This window comes from Anabas testudineus, chromosome 4 (assembly GCF_900324465.2).
Source record: "Anabas testudineus chromosome 4, fAnaTes1.2, whole genome shotgun sequence".
Classification (NCBI taxonomy): domain Eukaryota; kingdom Metazoa; phylum Chordata; class Actinopteri; order Anabantiformes; family Anabantidae; genus Anabas; species Anabas testudineus.
The window spans coordinates 17,709,381-17,734,419 of record NC_046613.1 but is presented as its reverse complement, the minus strand read 5'-3'; the positions used below and the strand labels follow the sequence as shown (position 1 = coordinate 17,734,419).

The window sequence follows — 25,039 nt, the reverse complement described above, 5'->3', positions numbered from 1 at the left end:
GTTTGGCTCAATGTCTTAAATTTCTATGTATGCTGATGAAGTGCAGTAAACCTGAAGGTGGAACTGCATTGTAAGACAGTGTTCATGCTTTAACTGATAAATAAGAGAATCAGTTGCACAGAGAGGTTGTTGTTTTTAATTAATTGACATTGTATGAATTGGGATTTTATTTTCTAAGTCATAACTGATGCACTGCATCATTACATCCTCTTAGCGTCTCTCCCCCTCTGCTGGTCATTTGAGAAATTGCAAAAAGGATTTTAAAAAGTGTTAAAAGAATAAAAATGTGAGGTAGTGACCTTCTAAAAAGGTAACTAAAGATGATCCAGAGGGAACAAATGAGGAATAACTTTATTTAACTTATTGCTTTTAGTATATTTTGAAGATGGAGAAGTATGACTGATGTGATTTTGAGAGGTGAGAGGTTTATTGATTCCTCAGCATGACAGAAATAAATCAGTTTAAACTGAATTCCCAGCAACATAATCAAATGACAGTCTCTTATTCAGTACTTTGATATTAGCCAGTCATGATGAGCACGGTTTTAAATAATTATGTTCAATAATTATGTAAACCAGAATCTTTTATTCATCTTTGAGCTTAAAATGAATAAGAAACACTGAAGACACTACAAGGCTTTCAGATTTTCTTTAGGTTTTTATATTGTATGCCAACTAAAAGTGAAACACTGACATCTTGAGACTGTTTTAGTAGCACTCAACCATTTCCCACAAAATAAAACAATAGCTGACTGAGCTTTTATTGCGCACAAACATTTGATTCGTTTGAATCAATCAGAATGAAACTGTCTGCCTATAAAAAAAATTAAAGCATTTCTCTACTCTCAATGCACAAATTTTTCAATAACAAGAGTCAACTGATTGTTAGCAACTGATTTATTGTTTTACCACAAAGTACAGATAAAAACATCCACCGCATATTCTCTCACCTTAATGGTCCAAACTGCGGAGGATCTGAAGAGGCAGTGACAACACCAAATAAAGTTACATGTTTCTGCGTGCTAGTAGAAGATCTAAAGTCGGCAACCTCTACCAAGCTTGATGGCGTTTCTTTTTTTTGTGTAGATAACCGTAGTGTGTATTGCTTCATAACTGAGTGACACATTCATTCACAAGCAGGCCTAGAAATGAATGCAGATACAGTACAACATGGCTCTTTTGGGGTTTTACCCTTTTTACCTCTTTTTATTTGTTTTATTTTTATTTTTTTCTGTTGCAAGCCTGAGTTGATACAACACAATCCACACATAAGACTGAGAGGTGGAGTATTTACAGGTCTGGTTTATATAGAGAGGAAGACATATTAGAAAGGAGAACAGTTTAAAAGTTTGGATTTTTACCAGAAAATAAACAGTCACAACCAGTAAGAAGTAAAATATATGCAGGATCAAAATCGTCTGTTGTTGTCCAAATCATCTCTTCCGTTCTGATAACGTCACTACTCGGTGGGGACACGTCGACTGGAGCCTCATTTAACAACCATAAGTTCAGCTTTGTGTGTTACACATTCAGTCACTCTAAAAATAAACACTATCTTGATTCAGATTTGCTTAAATCATGCAATCAGAGTGACTGAAATCCTAATGAAGCCCATGATTGTGACCACCATAATGTTTTTAGTGGTTTACCCTCTCAACCCATAGATTTCTTTTATCTGTTTTTACTGGAAACAGCATCTGTTTTTACTGGAAACAGCATTTATGAATTTTAAGATTGCATTGTACGCCAGCAAACCTCGATTAAAAATGACATGCAGTTATGTTTAAATGACCAGGGTTCACTTTAATCCACAAAAGGAGCACTTTATATGATATACAATTTCAAACTATTAAAACTGGTCACACTGCTCATTCTGGCATCCTACAGCAAAAACAGTTTGCTGTTTCTACAGCAATCTTTGGTGAAGTGAAAAGAAGGAATACCTGGCAAACCAGTTTTAACTGTCGAAAATGTATTAACACAAGTGCACGAATACTGCTAGTCTCTGAGGAACGAGGGTGACGCATGACCACAATGACTGATGCTATGCAGATTTTAAAGACTGATGTCCACATGTGGTTTATACACACAGTCTTGCTGGAACCAAGAAAACCTCACAACAAAAGATTTGGTCTGATATGTGAACTCTTTTTTTTTTTTTCTTTTGCCTCTAGCTGTTTGATGCCTGTTTGACTTAACAGTTGATATGTCAGCGAAAGACCGAGCATCCGAGATAACACTACACACACACACAGACAAATAACCTGTCCACAAAAAGCTGCTCTGTAATACTGTTATCTGCTCACTGTGAGCAGTGCTTGGTACTAAACACAGAAATGCGAAGAGCTGGCGTGTAATGTCTCTGTTCAGAGATTAGAAGATGTCTCCTAATACACATGAACTACACACGTACAGTCAGTGTCAGTGCAAACGAGATGTAAACTCTAAACTGATGTAGAACAGGTGGAGTCTGGCCTTGATTTTGTTTTTCCTGTGCAGTGCAAGTTACAGTCTTGAACCCTGTATAATGTGTCAGCAGGATCTTTGCTCTCCGAGGTCTTCAAGTCTCAACACCATCAACACAAGCTATTTTTCTATGACTGCAGGTGTCAGTCGATTTATTGAAAAATGAACCGCTGTTGTTTATGTAGTTTCAGTGATGTTAAACCCAGGTCTGCACATCATCTTGTACAGATCTGTCATGTTATTCTCTCTACATGTTCCTTTCTCTCCATGGGGTCAGCCTGTCACATAAAGGCAAAGTAATCTAACAAAACAATGTTTGCATCCTCCAAACACACTGCAATGAGTTTTAGAGTACAGGAAAATGTAACAGGACAACAAGATGCTATAATTACACAATTTCAACCTTAATGTTTTCCATGGTCCCACTCAGAAAAACAGATATCAGCAGGATATTCTCTGTCTGATACAAAATACTATAATTTCAGTAGTGCACAAATGCCAGTCAGTAGTGTAGCATTGTGAGAAAGCACAACTGAACTCACAAGCACAAAATGCTTCTCAGATATCTTTAAAAATAACTTCTTAAAGCTGTTGAGTCAGCTTCACTACATGGCTCAAAACAACATTTGTGACGACACTCAAAGTTTCTCCAGTGAGTGCCTTCCTCCTGTTAAACATCATTTTTGGACTTTTGGAGGATGGTAAAGATGTTACTAAACTTACAGCTTGTTCAATTAAAGGGCAATTCCACTGCATTTGCTTATGAGGAAGTTTGAAAGTCCAACTTTGCATCGCTGAAACCAAACCAGCAGAGAAATGAAACAACTCACGGAGGAGGTGCCAACGATTGGACCCATCTCCAATGCAAACCCTACAGCATAGACCTATTCTCATAGAACTTAATTCCCTTTAAAATTCATTTCCAGAAATGCATACATGTAGATATTATATATTGCACAACATTTATATATACATTTAAAATAAATATAATTAAATAAAATGTCTCTTCATTGTTTGCTTAGTTTTTTCTACCTATTTCTATCTTGTTCATTTTTACCCACGCCCAGTGTTTCATATATGAGTAGAATAAAAGGGGCACGAGAATACAAAAAAAGTTTGCTGAAGCAATGTAAAAAAAAATAAAGATAAAAAAGAGCAAAAAGGAAAGGCTTGAATGAAGAAGGAACAAAAAAAGTTAATACCTGCACTATTCATGTTTAGACACCAGGTGAGATGACAATAACGATGCTCGATTCTCTGTGTATCCAGAATAAGAAAAAAAAAACACAAGTATGGAGCAGCTTTGCGACCTTCGTGGTCAAATCTGAGGCTGATATCTTTTAAATAGATGTGACTGACATGAAACAAAGTACTGTAAACATCTGAAGGATTTAAATGGCACTCTGAGGATGGACGCCGTCAAATCCTTCTTGTAACACAACACTGAGGAACCAGGAGACAACAGGAGATAAGTTGGGTACATTCAAGAACATGGGCTGCAAAGAGTCTGAAACCCCCGTGTTCTGCTGAATGTGGTTGGACTCTGGTCCACTAGCATCTCAGAGAATTTCAGACACTTCTCAACCTTGTTCTTGTGACCGTCAGACAATGATCCTTACTAGTTTACAGAAAGAAGTTGGAAAGTAAGAGAAAAGGGGGGTGGAGTATGGACCTGATGCCCTGGGGTCTTCATCTGAAGGAGAAGGAGGAAAAAGGGGGAGGGTTTTGAGTGAGTAGTCAGCTTTAACATGCACAGTCCTGGTGAGGTGGAGCAGGCTGCTCTGTCAGCTGGGGCCCCTGTTTGGCTCCTGTGACAGCGGGATCTCCTGCGTCCAGGCTCTCAGACATCTTTTCACAGATGATATCCACCAGGCGCTCGAAGGTCTGCTTCACATTGATGTTGTCCTTAGCACTGGCCTCAAAGAACTCAAAACCTTAGAGAGGAAAGAGGGCACAGGAGGTCAAATAGGGTTAATGAGAGGTGGTGCAGATGCAAGAGGGGACAGGAAATAGTGTGGGTAGTGTTGTAAATATAAGCTGCAGAGACTGGCAACACTAGCAGGCTAACAGAGCCTGAGAAATGAGTTAGTTACACGTTGTCTTATTGTTGACAAGACAGCTACTAGGCTAAAGCCAAAAGGATGGGTTCACTGCAATAATCAGGTGCTCATATGAACACTGAATCAGATTTTGCTTGCTGTAACCATTACTCCAGTTCAATCAGGCCATAAAAAGACTGCTGCTGTATCTCTGGTAGTCTTTAGCCCACATCACTTCCACTTAAAGAGCTTTAGGACAATGATCTATAAAGGTTAACAGGAGGAATGACTGTGACAAGAAAACCCTCTGTCAGTGTTCATATGAGTACCTAACTATTTGATTTTAGGAGTTAGAATATACTGTATAATTATCAGAAATACTTTAGATAAGCACTTTGCCACTATGTATGTACACAACTATGAGTCATAGATATGAGGTGTGTGCACCATGAACTCACCAAGGTGTTCAGACAGCTGCCGGCCTCTGTCTCCACTCACCACTCGCTCGTCCTCCATGTCACATTTGTTTCCGACCAGCAGCACCTGGGCGTTGTCCCACGAGTACGTTTTAATCTGAGTCGACCTGAGAACAAACACACCCAGCTGTGAGAGAGGAAACTCTGAGGCTGTGATCACCCTTCACCCAAATGTGCCCAGAGGTCTGAATTATTTCTACCACGTGCCAAGTTCTGGATCATACTGATCCTGAAAATTGAACCATTTGACTGCTATTTGACAAATGTTACCGCACTGGGTTTTTGGCCAATTTTAAAGATGGATTTAGTTTAATTTAAATATGTTATCTAAGATACATTGCACAGAAAAGACCAAGCCAGGTTCCTCAAAGACACAAAAGGATAAAAGGCTGTGGTGATTATCTAGATAACACTTGATCGATCGATCCACACAGCACCCTCTCAAGGGTAAGGATAACAGTGTCACATACCAATCCTGAACGGCGTTGAAGGACTCCTCGTTGGTGATGTCATACATCAGGATGAAGCCCATGGCTCCTCGGTAGTAGGCCGTGGTGATGGTACGGTAACGCTCCTGACCTGCTGTGTCCTGGAAGAGATGGAAGCAGCATTTAGAGGGGGGCTCCACAATGGTTTTTAAATCTGCCAGCAGGTGACATGTTATCAATTCTTCCTCTTGTCATGAGTTCTGGTGCAGTTGTTGCCAAAAAAGTGATTCTTTCCCCTGTTGCTGTGAGTCCTTGGCTACAGACCCCAGTGAGGTTGAATTTCAGTGTTTCTGATATCCAACACCCTGTGAACAGAACTCTCTATGAGCCGAGCTGCTTCTGATCCAAAAGAATCCATCTGGTCTCAAATATCCACTGTACAGTCTTGAAATGACTAGTTACAATCATCTGTCTTGAATGTTTGTAACTGATACAGTTCATGATTTGCCCTTCCTGATGCAACCCACCCCATTTATCTGGGCTTTGGACCAGTGCACTGGCTTGTGCAACACCAGCAGTGTTGTATTGTACATACACACTCTCTACTTATACCTATAGATGTGCACACACAGAAACAACTGTACACACACATATATATTTAGATTTAGTCATTTTGCAGATGCTTTTATCCAAAGCGACTTACCAATGAGGTACAAGGTACCTTATTTAGCATGCTTTAAAGCTCAGCTTCAATTTCTATACAGTTGCAATGCTCTGAAACTGCTCCCTCCACTCAGCACACCGCAGGCTGCTGAGGATGAGAGCATCATCTCTATACCTAAAGTGCTGTTACATAATGAACACACAGGAGTACTGATCTTTGTGTCAGTATGAGCTCTGAAAGCTACAGTATGACAAAACAGTGGCATCTACTATTAAACATATTATACACTTAATGCAGAATGCACTTTTAAAATGTACATCGCATAAATTAGATTACTCTAGAGCTTGTGACTCAAAGCATTTTCATTTCTACTCTCAGCTGAGTTGAGAATTGGGGGATGGTGGTTTTATGTGTGTGTGTAATAAGTGTGTGTAGTGGTGTGAGGGGAGGGCATATCTAGTCTGGGAGACGTGTAGTAATGGGGGAGGGGAGAGAAACACCGACTCATCCATTTCTAATGCTCTGATTGGCCAACTGTGTCTTCCTCACCATAGGCAAGACTTGGTAAAGGCTGACAACAGAGGCAGTCGTACACACACACACAAACACACACACACACACACACACATAGGCGCACACACACACAATTCTCTGCTCTGCTCACTATACCAGCTCAGTTTGTTGCAGAATGTGTAGCTTAGGTGGAAATGATGTTATGATCTACAGCGTGATAGCAAAACACCAGTTTCCTGCTGCTCACCTTAGAGAACCCATTCAACCAGCATGTTTGTCTTTACTCTGCTAACTGTAGCAGATGTAGCAGACATATACAGGGGCGCAAACACATCTGTCACACACGCAAACACACGTCTGATGCAACAAAACACCAGTTTGTCCCTGTGGTTGCAACTAGCTGTGTTTCGGTCCTTTGTCATTGCTTCTATTATAGTGCAGGATAAAGAGGCTGCATGCAAATGTGTGTGTTCACTGTTATGAGAGGACACTAGTTTGCATAATAAAACAGCACCACAGGGCAGTATTTCACAGAGCAGCATATCTCGTTTGCAAATGTTAATGTGAAGTGCTATTTGGCGTATTTGTCTTTTTCAGAGGGCTCAAACTAACCTTTAAATGCTGCCTTCTTGAGACTAGTTCAGAGATAAAACAAGAGGATTCCATAGTTATCCTGCTTAAAATCTGGAGGAGGACTCAGCTGTCTAAATTTATTCAGGGTTACGACATCAGAAATGATTTTGAAAACAGGATACGTGTTTAAGTTAAAGAGGTGATGCTCAGGCTCTGCTCAACCCTAACCTCCAGGGGCAGTATGAAGTTGGCAAGATGCGTTGAGCAACTGAATGACTATTTGCTGTGTGCTTAATGTAGGCCAAGTATAACAGAGTGTCCCAAATCCATCCTGCATACTAATTACAAGTAGGTTTTTCAGTATGCAGTGTGTGAATTGTATATGTCAGACAAAATGCGTGCTAATTATACAGTAGCTGATTTTTACGTGTGATGCAATTTACAAAAAGAAATGGAGAAGGTTGTTCACAGGCTGAAAAATGGCTCCATAAAGATCTTAGAAAAAGAAGTATTAAATATTTTAAGAAACATTGTGCTGTCCTTTTTTGTGATGTTAACCGTGCAATACATGTAATAAATGTATACAAACTCATTAGTATGAACAAAGTTTTATTTCTTCATACGATCAATAAATCAGTAGACAACTTCCACAGCAGATTGTCTTTAACTTAAAACACCTTAAATAATCTTGATTTTTTGCAAACTGTCTTCATGGCTCACATGTTTATGATGTCACACTCAACTTGTACTTTCTTCCATCTTACCCAGATCTGTAATTTGATCCTCTTGTCGTTCCTGTAGATGGTCTTCACCTTGAAATCGATGCCCACTGTACTGACAAAAGCCGGTGTGAAGGAGTCGTCAGCATAGCGGAACAAGAAGGAGGTTTTTCCTACACTGCTGTTGCCAATGATGAGGATCTTGAACATATAGTCAAAATTTTGGTCCGAAGACTCCTTCTGCCCATAAGTTGCTGTTGCTGAGGCCATCTGGATAGAGATAATAGAGACAAACAAAACTGGAATCAGATGTTTGGAACTGGAAAAGTGAAGATGCTAAAAGGAGAAGTAAAGGTAAAACTATATTTGTGATGTCTGGAAAGTAAAAGTGCAGTCTACAGCTGCAATGATAGTTAATTGATTAATCAATTAACATCTGGTTACAAGGTTCCTCATGTATCAACATAATGTCTAAAGCAGCATATGCACTCTGAATTAATGACCGACTCCTTTAAAGCTGTGAGCAATAAAACATACTTCAATTAAATTAAACTCCAGAAACAGCAGACGCACCATTTCACACAGAAGGCCATAAATTTAGTGTTTAGACAAAAGATGAGATTCTGTCAGCGTCTCTGTAAGAGATGACACTGGCACTGCATGTGTGCTTCACAGTAATTAATCAAAGTAGAACATTGAAATGTAATAGGAAGGCATAAAACCCATTTAAGGTTTCTCCCCTTGTTAAAGGGTTGGAGGGAAATGGTTCAATCAGTCACAATCAGCTGGGGATGTGTGGGGAATCATTTACTGAAGATGCTGCCTCAGTTGCTGTCATAAGATGGCTATTTTACCACAGCTACATTTCGCTCTTACAGAATCACTAATTTATGGGTTTCTTTGCATTTTGTGTCAGCAGTCAAAATGACGCTGCTATTATTCAATGGAGGCAAACCAGTCACTCAAGATGAGAAAGAGGTGACCTGAAGTAATGAGACACAGGCAGAACTGCTAATACTTGTTCTGCACAAGTCTGGCAAACTTTGCTGATGCCAAGAATCTTATGCTTACAGCTAATGTCACAGTGAGGAAAGATGTATGTATGACATTTATACCAACAATGACACCACTAAGGAGTAAGTACTGTATATGACAACGCCATCCTTAGATTCAGCAGCAGCACACTCATAAACAAACGTGAGTTTCACGATCCAAGACATGTTTCTGTTATTCTGTCTGGTTTGTTACTACATTTGCAGTGCCCTGCTTAAATCTCAACAACACTGCTATGTGCAACATTTCATGACCAGTGAAAAAAATGACAAAAAAACACTTAACTAACACCAACATTTACTTTAACTGTTTAAATGTGAAATAAGGCCTTGTTGAACAGGACTGTTTTCACTTCTACACACCCGACCCATGACACTGTCAAGTCAGTGTCAGTGTGAATGTCAGTTTCTGTGAATATCAGTTATAATAATATGAAAAGACAAGGTTTCTGAAGCTATTTGAGCATCTAAAAAGCCATTCTGAAGAAGCGTACTAGCAGCTTCAGTAAAAACACAGCACCTTGGTTGACACTAACAGGATTTGATGCTGCATGAACTACCACTGGGCCAGGACTCAGAGCTACAAAGACTAAAAAGATGTGGAAACCCTGTTGAGCACAATGGCTTGAGCACAGAGGACTCTTAGTCTGTGCAGCCTGCTCTATATTTAGACTGTTATCTCGACTCGGCTCCAGTGGAACACAAGAATAGAGAATAAAGAGCAAACAAAACAGCTGCACCCTCTTCACGGTGCTGCTTGATCAGTTTACATGAAGGATGCTTGTTAAATAATGTAGAAGCACAGACCCTTCTTCAACACATCAATAGGTTTTCAACACAAGCAGGCTGAGCTGGCAAACCTAGATATGTGAGTTAAAGCTATCACCAAACTGATGACAGACAATATAAGTGTAAGCAATGTTTATAAAAGAAGCTCAAGAGAGACGGAACCTGCAATGACTCTGAAATCTGTTTTGATCATTTCTGGTCTAATGTGTATAAACAAGATTTTTTCCAGGTTTCTAATTTAAGAAAATCTGAAAATGCAGCAGCAGCATGGTTGTCAGTGTCTGTTTAGCTGATGTCAACTTCTCCTCTGTCTGTGACATCAATAATTCTTCACAAATCTGCAGCCTGGAGCGTGCACTTCAAAAGACTACAAATATTAACTCAATTTCTGAGATCTGACAGGATTTGTTCTCTTGATCCCAACTTAGGTTAAAGGGAAGTTGCCACAAATGTTTGTTCTTTCATTTAAACAATATGTTTAGTCATTTTTCTGTGAAAATACAGTTTCAAATAGATTGTATTACAAAAGAGAGGGACGTGTTTCTCAGTACATTGTGAAATCAGTAAGTATTAGGACAATTTTTCCTTTTAATTTTTTCTGGCTTGACCTCAGCACACTTAATTTAAAAAAAGACTATGCGATTAAAGGTTTAGCTTCAAGGCTGTTTGGGGATATGATTCATGGCACTTTTTATAAACAGACGCCCCAACTTATAGAAAAGTACTAAAGATTACTTATCCAAAATTATGCTTTAATGCTTAGCAAGCAAGATATAAAGCTGCCTACAATAAGTTTGATAGATAACTTCCAGGGAAGAGGCAGTGATATTAACTGTCTGCTGATGTTGAATGTAACTTCAAATCAAAAATATGATGCTTCATGTTAATCTTTTGACCCTTAAATTGAGTGTGGGGCTCTAACAGGATAGTTCATTGTGCAGTGAGGTGAACACCTCTTCAATTAAAATAGAGCCAGCACTTTAGCCTCACCGTCATTGTTTTCATTTCATATGCAATACGCTACATTAAAATGTGTTACTGTCAGAATAACATTTCAGTTTGATTCAAGTGAGAGCAGAGCTGCTAAACTCTGGTGACATCCAGTAATGTCTTTACTTCAGAGGGTTTAAAATATGAGTATCAGTGTTCTAACCAGGGAGCTGCAGTGTGACTCACTGAGGCTGAGAGCATATCAGCTATTTTAAAATTCAATCATTTCAACTCAAGTTTTATAGCTTTTTCATACAGTGCTCATATGCGAGTGCAAGTGAGTGAACGTGTTTTGCATTTATTAACTGATCTAAAGCTTGATCAAAGTGCTATACAGCTTTAATATGAAGTAAAAAAAGAGATCAAATAACATTTTACGAAAACGTAACATTAACTTTGAACTACAACATTACCTGACATGCATTAGTGCATGTCCACAGTGGACTACATTATTTAGCAGTGTGAACCAAAACAATCCTAAACAAATGTGACAATGACAGAACCTACTGGAAATGAGCTCACACTTGATCACAGTCAGAATCCGGTGTTCAATTTCCTCTTTGGCCAGCCTTATTAAAAATGTATCTGCTCGTGCTACCGTTGCACCAAAGTGTCTCCTCAACTCAGCAGATATTTCAGCCAATCGTCAAGGAGAGCACATGAAGTAACAAGACAAAGTTTTAAACATTGAGAGTTTTTACAGTAAGTGTTGTTTAAATATGAATAATTATATATCAACTTATAGGATCTGTGATTGTTAACACAAATCTTTTAAAACAAACTTCCTCTTTTACCTACACGTTCTCACACTGACATGTTCTTCAGTAGCAAGAAAAAAGTAAAGGCACTGTTTGTAATTTCCTCCTTTTCTATATTATTCGGTCATTAAAATGTATCTGACCTTCACCAAAGTCCCAAATAACAACAAACACAGTATTTCTTATCTGATAAAACAGGAACAGCTTGTGAATAGCACACTCACACTGGTTGAGTGCTTTTACAAGTCAAGATAGTTCTCGAATCCTTGATTGGACTCCAGGTGTGCCAACACATGACTCCAGTTCAGTGACATCAGAAACCTAGTGTTGTCATTTCTTTTCCCACCGTGACTCTGTGTGTTTAATGGGTGTGTTCAATAAAGAAATGAAAGATCATGACATTTTGTGTTTTATGAGCTGAGCAACACTTTGTTTTTTTGATATTTGTGACCTTGGTGAAGATCAGATGAAGTTTCATGACTAATTTATGTAGAAAAGCAGGAAATTGCAGGCAGTGGCACCATTCCCTTTTCTTGCAACTCTTCCCTTCTCTCTGCAAATGACTCACTAGTTCAGGGATATTTTCTGCACCTCTTAGCATCTAAAATTAGTATTTATTGAGCTTGTTCTGGACTAAAATGTTAGCGTAAAACCGAAAAATGAAATGTAACAATGTGGTAGTTAGCAGCAATGGATAAAAATTGAAAAATGATCATAGCTGGAAGTCTGAATGTTGTCACTATCACAGGCCTTAGTTGGCTGTCAGTCAGAGGAGGCTGGTCAGTGTCTGCAGTAGGTGACGGTGTGGTGAGATTACTGCCACCCTATCCTCTGTGTCTCAAAGATTAGCTGTGGCAAAGAGAGTTGGCTTCTCCAACGCTAAACTCTAATTTAATACAGAGGCTTACTGAGTGAGGACTCTGTGCTTACTCTCAAGTTAATTAACAAAATTCCCTTCATGCAGCTGATTTTCAGCCTGCAGCAGACTGATGTTGCTTTCATAGTAAAACGACTTTGAGCAGAGCTAGAAGTGAGGTAGGGCTGCACTGTGAGAGATAAGAAAACACAGCCAGCAAAGGCAATTTCAGCATTTCTACCATACAGAGACATAGAAAGGCCCCAGGGAGATTTGAACTCCCGACCCCTGGTTTACAAGACCAGTGCTCTAACCCCTGAGCTATGGAGCCCTGTGTTAACACTCCTTTTAATTATTAGAGTATTGATTATTTGAATTGCCTGAAAAACATCAGCAAACAGTAGAAAATACACATTATCATAGAGGTATCTTCTATAACACAATAGAACAATTGATACTCAACTGAATTGTTTTGTCTGTTGAGCTGTATCTTTTCCATAAAAGGACATTTGGTTTGATTATGATCTTAGTGATCTTAGTGATCTAGATCTAAATAGCAGCAAGAAGACTTCAAAGCACAGTGACTGTACAAAGTCTGGATTTTCAAACCAACTTCAGTGGGAGTGTTTCTTTAATATTCTAATGACTAAGAGTTGAGAGCTTCGGTGCTGGACGATGATATCATCAAGCCCTGCTCTAAACCTGTCACCTAAAGGAGATTGACGTCCTGCTGGGGGGGATTGATCCAGAGCTAAGTGCTGCTGCAGCCAGCTAGTCAGGCTCATTTAATCAGACTTGGCTGGCTTCCTGCAGACTGAACCCAGATCAACCAAACACCTTCCTGCTTGAACATGGTTAACAGAGAAACTTGCTGAGACAGTGGCAGAGGTGCCTTCACCACCACTCAAGTTAATATTAACTAATCTCATTCTGCTTAACTGATGTATGTCCACTACTAGAAGGGACGCCCAATTTATTTTATGTGCCTAAAACAAAAGCAACAACAGAATTATTTTTACAGCGTCTGTTTTGTGGTATTTACAACCAAAGACACTAAAATGCACACGTCATTGTACTCTCATCCAACCAAACTCACTCTCCCAACAGTGCTGCGGCAAATGAAAAGAGCTGTAACTGTATATAAATTAATCAATTTGTCTGACATCTGAGGATCGATTGGCTACTTTTTGGGTAATCAGTTAACTGTTAAGGTCCATTTTTAGACAAGGTTGTGAAATATTTGACAGTTGCAGCTTCTCACGTGTGAAGATTTGTATATTTACTATACAGAATATCTTTAAACATCTTGGAAATTACATTTTTCATTGTTGTATGATGTTTTACAGTCTACTAGTATATACTGTTCAGATATAGAAATAATAATCATTATTTACAGATCCACATATCAAAGTGTTGTCTGACCAAAGCATGTGACCACATTAGAGAGCCAATTAGCTAGTATTCTCCAAAGGCAATAGCAAAAAAAAACTAAATAAAATTAAATTAAAATCTTCACCCTCCATGTACTGTATGTCCGTGCCTTGCTGCACCCCTCCTATACTCCTAGGTACAGTTACACACACAAGTGCCTTGATAATGCAGCATCAATACTCCCTAGGGGACAATCCCACCCTCTCTCTCCCATTGGGAGGATATTAGTGAGTGTTGCTAGGATCAACCTAATTGAACTGCAAATGGGGCAGGATTTATGTATTTGTGCAAACGAATGCATCTTGCAGTGCTGGAATGTAAAAAAGAGCATTTATTCCAATACTTGAAGTAAATACTGTAGATTCCTATTTTCAATAAGATAAATGAATAAAATGTCTTCTAGCACAACTCTTGTGCAAATTCACTTAAAATGCTAGTGAATCTAATGAGGGAAGAAATATTTCACAGATCTAAAATCTTTTACTAAGTCAGCAGCCATTTGACCTCTGCCCCCTGGAGCAAACTGCTGGTGTAGCATCTTTGTCATAATTGCCTGCTGTGCTCTTCTCTTTCTCTTCATTAAATAAATGTAAAGTATTCTCTGATTTTGTAGATATAATATCAAAAAATAGTTTTTTTAAATTAAGGTGAAAATGTAGGGCAGTAAAATTGGAGCAAAATATGGTAAATTATTTACAAAAATTGTTAATACATTAAGTAAACAAAAATATCCTGTGAAGCTTTCACATACACCTGGTTAATTACTTGTCATTATGTCACTAACCAGCTCTGTGTGTGTGAAACAATAACTAACCATGTACTAAAACAGCAGTGGTGTAAGGTAGCTGCTGTCCTGCTCCTCGGTTGCCCCTTTTGCTCCAATCATATGCCTCCTTTTCTAGGAAGCGTGGGGATGCAGATGAGAGGAGGGGAAACTAAAAATAGCATCTCTTCAATTTTTTTCCTGCACTGCACACAGAAAGCAGAGAGGGGAGCAGCCGAGATGATGAAGCACTGTTTTGGTGCTAAAGTCTGCAGGTGAATTCAGGACGTTTTGGATTAAAAACATCTTATAAAAGCACTTTATATTATATTATATATATATATAAACAGTCTTTTTAAAAATGCTGCTAAAGATTTAGATAAAAAAGTTAAACTTCTTAAAGTTTCTACATTTTAATTTTCAGTGGTTTCTAATATTGTGCATTTCCCATTTAGTGTTATAATTTGATATGGCTATTTAAATCTAAATTTAAATAGATAATTAAAAGATAAAAGCTTCTGATATTTGAGCTACTGTTTATTCTTATGAGTGTGTAAAAGTGTCTTAAGCAGCGATAGGATGATAAAATCTCCAGTGAAAGAATTTATTTTACTGGTTGCAGATCTTCAAGCATGAAACATCTTAATTCAGCAAAAAAGAAAAACGACTTTTTCAGTGTTTTCTGCATCTATGGTCATAACTGTGACAAGCTAATATTGGAAATGTAATAAAGGTTAGCAACCAAACATGTAAGATCCAGTTTGGTACTGTAGCACTGCTTGTCATAGGCAACATGGATGTCCACGTGTTTTTCCATGAGAAGCAGCAGATGCGTCGCTCTTGGCTTCAGGTCTGACTGCCAGCATAGTGTCAGCAGAAGTAGTGCAGATGTAAGCTCATATTCAGACTCTTACATACAGTGAAACATTCTGGCTGTGTTATTAAAAATGGGCCCCTGGGCACAAACAGCTAAAAGGCCCCTCACCCCATCCTACATAGTGTTTCCAGATTATGGTGTCACATGGTTATTAGGCTTCACTGGTCACTTTGAGTCTATACACTGTGGTCATTTAGTATCTCCATGTGGTTGTTTGGTGTCTTTTAACATAGATCTGTTATTTTCATATCTGTCTTTTCACCACAGATATGCAAATATAGTTATATGGAATAATATTGTGGAATATAATTATATGTCCATCCTGCTAAAAGACTTTAACCAGCCTGTAGGGTACACTGTCTACTGTCTATAGTTAGTATTATTGGTTTTAATAAGAGGTGTATTTATATATTTATAGCTGTTATTACATTTGATTTGTTTTTGTCTCACATTTTTCATTCATTTGATTGTTCTATTGTGAAATTAGCTTTTGCAGGATGGGTAAAACAATTCAAATCAATAAACCGAGCGGTTTAGTGTTTTACCACAAGAACACAGCTGTTTTCCATGGCTTAAAGTAATGTGTTAAATGTCTATAAAATTTCTATGGCCTAATCATCCTAACTTTCTGACATAATAAGTCAAAATTCGTTCGCACATACTAACATTAATAACTGTTAATTGACAAATAAAATAAAATCATTGATTAAATGAAAAACATATGGGTTTTGTCGTCCAGTTCTCTGTGAATTGATTTAATTGTTCTCTATTGTTCTGCTTCAGACCCATTTTCTTGATTTTAACCATCGGACATCGGTGTAAAACGCCTTTTTCCTGCAGGACAGGCCTTAAGGCAAACCAGACATCCACTAAACCGGCAGCAGTCTTCACATCCATCCATGCGCATATCACCAATAGACATATTGTGCATTTTATCCCTTCACGACAGTTTTAGTGTGGTGGTTTCACAATGAAACAGCTGTTCTACAGCATCGTATGTCAAATGTTCTCTAATCTGAAATCCTTCATCCTGCTTGATATTTAATTGTAAGCGCTCACACAGATCATGTGCATGATACAGTTGATACAATTTAAGAAGGGTAATCATTATATCTATGTAATATAAGGATAAAGACTGATTCTCACCTTTATGGATTTCTGTCCTGCTGCTATCCACCGCGTCCAGCACCCGCAGAAGACACCACCACCACCACCGTCAAGTCAGAAAGCTTCTGCAACACAACATCCGGCAACGAATTCCAAAATAAAAGTTGTTAATGTTTTGGAGGAGAAAGAAATTTTGACATAGTTGCAAAGTGTGTTTTACTTTTTTCTTTGCATTGTCTGTACATTGTGTAAAAAGTCAATATTGTTTTTACAATAACATTAGATACGTATTCTATATTTAAAATTGACTGTTATTGTTGTCTCGTCTGTATGAAAACTGTAGAGAAGCCTTGATTTGATTTGCTAGTTCTACACATCTAGCCTACACCTGTACAATTAATGCAGGCTAATTGATAACATTGGTCTTAATGTTTAAGTCATAGTATAAAGTCTAATTTGTCGTCGTTTACTGTATAATAATAGACAGAATACGTTTTTTACAAATTATAAATATAATTTTTTTCTCTTTACATATACAAATAATGTTTGATGTATACAGTCTCTAATAATCTTTCCAATAATAACCTCTTTGGATCCGAATGATTAAGTAATTTTATTTTGAAAGAAAAACAACCTTCCTGTCTTTTTGTAGCGCCGCCATCTTTACGCAGATTTAAAAAAAAAACGTTGACGTAAAACGAATGACAGGTGGGCGGGAATTTAGAGGCCGTCTGGAAGATTGACAGCCCGTGTGACGAATCGCAGGCCGCACCGTAATTACTGTCCTGAAACATTCCACTTCAAATACTCAAGCTTTCGTTTATTATTCATGAGAGATGCCGGAGAGACTGAATTATTGATCAGGAGGTCAGCAGTAACCACTGCTGCCTTCTCCACCCTATAACAGACACTTGTCTTAAAATAGGCTTTGCTGCATAGGCATATCAATATTAGAAATACTATTGATAGCCTACTGTAGGAGCTATTATTAGTTTGTGTTATTATTAGTTTGACGTGATTAGCTGATTTAAATATTTGTTTTAGTGTTGCTCATAGTTTGCTTTTGATTTTTGTATTCTAGCCGGTAAATCTATTAGTTTGCGTGTATTTTATAACAATTAGGCATCACTGTTGGCATCTCAGGTTTTAGCTTGCAGGGATGTGCCTCAGTGAACTTCTTTTGCCCTTGTTCAAGGATCCTCATGAGACATCAGTGGTTTTAAGTTTGAAGGTTTATTCTAGCGGATGCACACAGAATGTGCACACAGGCCTAACATAAACCATAATGTCACTTTTTTGTAACTCACTGTTATAGTAATTTAATTTTGTTAAGGATTGTGCTAGTCCCTAATATTGTAATAAATACTGTTTTTGTCACAAGCCAAATTGAGAAAAATAACATTACAGGAATGTTAGTAATATGAATCTGCTGATAACAACACCAACAGGCCCGCTATATCTCAGAAATATAAATTATGTTAAACACAGGGAGACACAGAAACACTCACTCAGGTTGATGCGTGTAAAAATGCATTTATTAATGTGAGAGAGTGATTGTTTTGTCATTAAATCGGGACAAAGAGAGAACAGAAGTTATGAATTACTCTTAGGTTTTGCAGTGATAAATATTCAGAAAATGACAGAAAGAGGAGTTTCTTTCTTTATAGTGCCACAGCAAATCTTTCATGCACTGTCCGTCCACCATCTGGGTTTATCTAATCAAATAAGTAAATATCCCACTGGATAATTACTGCATGGATGATTATTTTTCAGCTGGCAACAAGTTATTTAACCCTAACTGATGCAGTGAGTAGCTTCTCGATTCTTAAACAATGATGTTGGAAGACACATCCTTTGGTCGTGGAAAAGATGTTGAAGCAAAGAAAACATCTAAGGAGATTCCTGAAACTGCTAAAATTGGGTTAAGAACTGTCCAATAGAAGAAGGTCATGTGGTCTGATGAGTCCAGATTTACTCTGTTCCAGAATGACGGGTGCATCAGGGTAAGAAGAGAGGCGGGTGAAGTGATGCACCCATCATGCCTAGTGCCTACAGTAAAAGCCTGTGGGGGCAGTGCTATGATCTGGAGCTGCTGCAGTTGGTCAGGTCTAGGTTCAGCAACGTTATGTGTCAAAAGAATGAGGTCAGCTGACTACCTGAATATACTGAATGACCAGCTTATTCCATCAATGGATTTTTTTTCTTCCCTATGGAACGAGATGACAATGTCAGAATTCCTCTGGTTAAAACTGTGACAGAGTGGTAAAGGGAGCATGACACATCATTTTCATACATGCATTGGCCACTACAGAGTCCAGACCTTATCCCCATTGAGAATCTAAATGTTTTAACATTAAAACGGTGAATGCAAGCTATATTCAAAGACAGTACAATTAAATAATAGAGTGTGTGACTTTATTTTATTTTTATTTTTTTGGACAGGCAGTGTATAATAGTAACGTTGACTCAGCAAAATGATTTTTGACGATTGTTCCTCCGAAGCAGCAGGTGGCGCTCGGTCGTGTATTTTCACTGTGAGTCTTGCCGGTTGCCTGTTGGGGTTTAGGGTAATGTGGCAGCGATTGCACTTGAGTTGGTGCGAGGTTAGAGTCGGTTAAAGAGCCCATAAACAAGTCGGTTAGCTCAGCTTAAAGCTTAGGTTCCAGTGAAGATACCACGCACATCGACTCGGGAACGGACTCGGCACCGGCTCGGATTCCAGTCTCATCGGTCTGTTGCATGTTCAGCTCTGTAAAATTGAACATATGTTTATGTAATTTGCAGAAATGTCCATGTCAGCGGGTGTATTGTGCCGTGTCCCATTGAACTTGGAAGTTTAAGCAGTTGTCTCCGGTTTTATATCAAAGCAGCCTGGTTTAATTTGAATCTATTAGCCATTTGGCTAAAGCTAGCTAACATTAGCAACGGGTCACATCAGTTTCTCTGAGTGCATGAACTTTGAACTTTAAGCGAACAGTTTCTGTTTGAAAATAAAGTGTCAAAATGACATTTTGTTAATCCAGTCAAAGACAAGGACTGTACGTTCAATATAAAAAGCTTTATAAGATATTCAAACCAATGTATGTTAATTTACACTAACATAATAGTTAAGTTATAGCTTAGCTAGTCGATTAATGGGTAGCTAGAGCAGCAATCAGAAACTACTCTGATTATCCATTAATCGTTTTGTTATGTTCAAGGAAAGATGCTACAAAATTCCAGATATATGATGTACAGTGGCAAAAAAATAGTGTATGTAGTGAATGTATGTTTGTATGGCATTTTGTGGTTTTCTGCATCATAAAACCTTTTCTGATCTTCATCTAAGTCAAGAGTATTAATAAATGTAATGTCCCTAAAATACAACAGATTTCTGATCTTTCATGGTTATATTGAGAACAACCGTAAAAACCTCATAATGCTAGTGGAAAAGGTATGTGACCCCTTCAAATAATGAGCTAACTGGGCACCTGCTGCCTAAATCAGGTGCTAGCATTCTTGGAGTTCTGGAAAATGATTTTGAGGGTGTGGACTTTGACTGATAAAAAAACACTCAAACGTTTTGAGTTTGCTCCACACAAGAAGAATGTGCTTATGTGAGCCATGCCTGGCCAAAAGGAGCGTTCAGAGGATCTAAGATCAAGAACTGATTATTTCCATAAAGCTGGAAAGGATTAATGTGGACTGTGGCTACTCTACCAAGAAGTAGGCGGCCAGTCAAAATAACCACACCACCAAAGAAGCTGCTACTTACTAAAAAGAACATTGCTGCACGCCTGTAGTTTGCAAAATACACATTGACACTGCACAGTGGTATTGTTTTGTTAACTGATGAAACTAAGATTGAAAAGAACACACAGCACTACGTATAGGGTAAAAAGGTCACTGCATATCATCATGAAAACATCATCCTAATCGTAAAGTATGGTGGAAGAAACATCATGATTTGGGTCTGCTTTGCTGCATCAGGCGCTGGCGGTGGTTTGAGGTTGAGAGGAAAATGAATTCCCAAGTGTATTAAAAAATTATTCAGGTTAATGTGAGAATCTGTACGTCAGGTTCACATACTTTTTCCACTAGCACTGTGAGGTTGTTATGGTTGTTCTCAGAATTTTTTTGTTAGTTTTTTAGGCACATTATATGTACTAATACTCCTGGCCTAGATGAAAATCTTTTTTTTTTTTAATGATAAATTAATGCAGAAAACCATGAAATTCCAAAAGGTTCACATACTCTGTCTTGCCACTGTATTTGGTAACACTAAATATTAATGTACTTTATTAGTGTAGATAAGGTCCAGGGTGACTGTGGATTTTAGCTTCATGGTTATATAACCTTTCATAGAAATCATAATGTGGTCTGAGTGTTATAGTCACTAAATAATGGTATATATAATATTATATTTCATGTTAATAGGTTAAAATGTCCTCATACTTGTGTTTTTTTAATACATCACAGTTTCTCAATGATTGTCACCTCTAATCTCCCCACACTCAGTGCTCTACAGATAGGATCAGTTAAATCAGATCAGTTAAAATCGACTCAACAGTTACATATAAGTAGCATTTGTTTTCAGCTCGTCTGTAACAATTCGATAAAATTTGAACACAAACTTATTTTGGTTGAATGTGACCTTCAGCAAGTTGCCTGTGGGCTAATCTGTAATCTCTTTCTGCTCTGCCTTTTCAACCAGTGTTTGACAAATTGTCTGCATTACTGTTGGATTTTATTGCAGGTATGGTTAATAAGCATTGTAGCAGACTAAAGTAAAATAACATCTCCTCCGCTTTGTGTGTGTCTGTGAGCAGCCCAGCCCTGCCATTATGCACCTGAATTGCAAGAAACAACAAAAATTAGGACAATCTGATACAGTATTCTGAAACTTTGCCTGATATTCATCTTTTGAACTTAAATTCTTCTATGCAGAAACAGAAAAAGAGCTGTTTTTTCCCCTTAGATGAGAGTACTCTCTCTGCAGTCCAAACATCATGCTTGCCCGGGCGGGTAAAGAGTTTCTGGTCCGAATACGTTTCTCCTGGCGGCCGCTTTTCCAGGGTCGGTATCTGCTTCTCACCAACACTCTGAGTGGAGGAGGGATGCTGGCGCTGGCAGACGTCCTACAACAGACAAGGGAGATTCGCAGGGAGCCAGACAGAGTCAGAGAATGGAACAGGACAGGTAAGAGAGAAAGAGAGACGTGATTGTTTATTTAATGTAAAATGTCTGCATATACTGCTCAGCATGAGAACCTGGAAACTCCACATAGACCAGTACTTGTATCTGTCAGAAGTCACGTTTTTGTCAGTTTAAACTGGACAAAATTTAACTTGTTCTTCAACTTTGGCTAATGGCATGGTAGATATTTAAGATAGCTCCTGGGGCTTTTTAATCTTTTTAGTTAAACAGCAAAAGCTGAATGCCTTACTTTAAGCCACTTTGGACTTTTAATGTTATTGGAGAACATTTGTAGCTCTGCCACAGCAATGATTCTGTCAGAATAAATCTGTGGTAATAAATGTAACTCAGCTTAATGCACTTTAGATAATTAGCACAACTCAGGGGTCTTCTGTGAAAGCAGACTAACATTTATAGTTATAATGAGGACAAAAAACATTATTTCAGGACCTGGGTAGACATCGCTGCACAAATACAAAACCTGCAACATTTTCTCCGGGAAATTCACTCTCAATTTAATGTCTCGCTGAATTTGAACAATGCACATGGCTTGTTGCAAATAGATTTAGTGAGAAGGCTTGTACTGAACTATATTATTAAACACTCGGTCATGGTCTTATATTTTTTGAGCTGTGCAGGAAACATGATTCTCCTGATTCACTCTGTCAAAATTTGTTTTTTGATAACAACCAATCAACCTTATTTCTTCCCAACAAAGGACGCATGTTTGTGGTCGGCTGCTCCATGGGTCCACTGCTGCACTACTGGTACTACTGGCTGGACAAAGTTTATGTGGGCAAAGCTCTAAAAACGGTGGGAAAGAAAGTTCTGGCAGACCAGCTCTTTGGTTCACCAGTCATTGGGATGTGGTATTTCCTAGGTGAGAAAACTTTTGCACTACTTCAGTAACATGTCACCACCTTCAATATACACAGTTCAGTGTTTTATAACATAAGCATATGCACTATGACACCCACACATAATACTGAGTGTGCAGACTCAAAGGTTGTTCTTAAAGATGTAGATAAGATAAGATGAAGGATGGTGTATGATGATATCTCGGGTAAATAAAGTTCAAAAGTCGTATGTGATAAATAGTAATGTGACTGAAGTTTTTTTCGTGGCCACCAGTCATGTTTTATAAGAGTTCAACGCTCTCTGACCTTATCTGAAGTTTGTTTTGATGAAGCATGTCCCAGACACACATCTGACAGACTATACTTATTGCAGGTATGGATATCATGGAGGGACACACTTTGTCTGAAGGATGGCAGGAGTTCAGAAACAAGTTTTGGGAACTTTATAAGGCGAGTAGAATCAGGTTCTATCTTGCAGATCGGCATCAGCTGCTCAGTGCACATGACATTATTGTTTGTTCTTCATATTCATATAGAATACTAAAATATTCTAACATGGACAAATTAAGCAGACTACTTGCTGCGTTTAAATACAGAAAAACCATGTGGACACATATATGGACAAATGCAAAAAGAATAATCTAAAGTTCTTATACAGGACTGGCAGTGAGAAATCAGCAGATGTGATCCACGTAACACTGTATACTACACTATACTATACTATACTATTTGGCCCTGCAGTAAACATATTTACTACAATGGACTGGCTAGGTTGTTTTAAATGTGTTGTTTAGTATCTAATTGATGTTGTTGTTGCTGACAGATGGACTGGTGCGTTTGGCCTCTTGCTCAGATGATCAACTTCTACTTCCTCTCACCCAAATTCCGTGTCCTGTACATCAACTTTGTGACCTTAGGGTGGGACACCTACCTCTCCTATCTCAAACACAGAGTAAGCCAAGGCACATTTGCTTAATGGTTTCTAGATTTTACCACAAGCAAGATGCGATTAGTTTGCTTTTTTAAGTAACGTTTTACGCATAGTACCCAAATTATAATTAAGAACATAGTTTTTTCTATCTCTGTGTATTTGTACTGTGCTTCTGTAGTGCACAGCATATTAAAAGATAAAAATGGCCACAAGATTCTTCAGTCAAGTGGAATATGGAATATAACTTATCATCCATACTTGTATTTTCTGCTTGCTCAGGTTGTCTTTGTTTATGTTCGATTTTGATTGAAGACCTGTAACACTATACAAGTATTCTCCACTAGTTCACAGTTCATGGTGCGTTGATGCTGTATTGTTTCAGTTGTGTATTGGTTTTCTGTTGTTTCGGCAGGATGACAGCCAGCATGCTGACTCCGTGTCAGACAGTAATGCTGTGGATGTACAACAGGACGTTTTACCAGCATCCAAACCTGTGGAGGAGAAAGCATAGGGATGGATTTTATGCTCTGCTGTGAAGTCATTCATCAGTGGCAAAAGAACATTTTGCTGTTTTCATTATAAATTTTCTTTATTTGCAAAATGCTGCCAAAATGTGTACGGACATTTTTGTGTCCTAATTTTATTCTAATGATTTTTTTTTTCTGCTGACAAACAGACTCTCTCTAGTTTGAAGCAAACATAGGTCTGTCTGAACTCTTTAAATCGAAGTGCTGGATCACTTTCCCCATTTTTAATTTGTCTCCCCAATTTGTCTGATTCATGTCTGAATGATGTCAACTCCTGCAGGAGAATTCAGGGAGGAAAAGCTGTTTCACTGCCACAAAAGCTTGAAACCAGTCGCTAAGTGGTTGTAGTTCGAAGTTTAAAACACCAAGAAATTACTTATCGTGGTGTGTGTTGCACCCAAAACATTAAACCCAGTGGATTTGTTTTTATTTTTTTATATTTCTGACAAGAATCAATAATTATTAATGGGAAATAGCTTCACTAAATAGTTGCTATGTTTTTAACATCAACCTATAAAATGTGTGTGTATGTGATTCTTCATAATCTTTGCCTTAATACGTAAAGCAGTGAAGCCAAATAGTCTCTACATGGTCTTCCGTTTATCCCTTTGAGGTTACCTACAAAATGATGCATGATTGTGAATGTATGAAGTGATTATTGTTAAATGTAAGAGCTTCTATGTTTTGTATGTATGTTCATTTAAACACCATTCCGGATAGATGGAGGATTCAATTTCATTCATTTTCAAGCTGTACATGGGTTTTATACCAGTGACTGTAATTTTAACCAGTGTACTGTATATCTCCAGCAGCTAATTGATAAATTAAGTTCTTTTAGTTCTGGCGGGTCAGGTTATAAATCATTTAATGTGATGGTAAAACTGCATAAATGGTAAAAACAGGAAAGTGGAAATCTGGGAAGCACTATAAACATGTAATTTTGTTTACATCATCCTTGGTGCTACTACTGTGCATGATTATCATACCAACATGTGTAATGTATGTAATGGACTGACAGACGTATTTAAAGAATTCTAAAGTTCTACTTA

The 25,039-nt window shown here is 38.1% G+C and overlaps 2 protein-coding genes and 1 non-coding gene across 3 annotated transcripts; 1 reads left to right on the top strand and 2 right to left on the bottom strand.

Moving 5' to 3' along the window:
• Positions 1-1,218: 1,218 nt before the first annotated feature.
• rab3ab (RAB3A, member RAS oncogene family, b) lies at positions 1,219-16,588 on the bottom strand. Its single transcript, XM_026346426.1, has 5 exons — positions 16,540-16,588; positions 7,923-8,147; positions 5,451-5,569; positions 4,963-5,087; positions 1,219-4,399 (listed from the first exon to the last, which is right to left on the bottom strand). Exons 2-5 carry the CDS (start codon positions 8,145-8,147, stop codon positions 4,209-4,211), a joined length of 660 nt encoding a protein of 219 aa, XP_026202211.1. The 5' UTR covers positions 16,540-16,588; the 3' UTR covers positions 1,219-4,208.
• On the bottom strand, positions 12,581-12,653 carry trnat-ugu. The gene has a single exon. It is a non-coding gene; the product is annotated as a tRNA-Thr (tRNA).
• A 2,458-nt stretch (positions 16,589-19,046) lies between the features above and the next one.
• Positions 19,047-25,039, top strand: LOC113150779 (mpv17-like protein 2). Its single transcript, XM_026343473.1, has 6 exons — positions 19,047-19,230; positions 21,458-21,678; positions 22,394-22,555; positions 22,906-22,982; positions 23,356-23,484; positions 23,876-25,039. Exons 2-6 carry the CDS (start codon positions 21,489-21,491, stop codon positions 23,972-23,974), a joined length of 657 nt encoding a protein of 218 aa, XP_026199258.1. The 5' UTR covers positions 19,047-19,230; positions 21,458-21,488; the 3' UTR covers positions 23,975-25,039.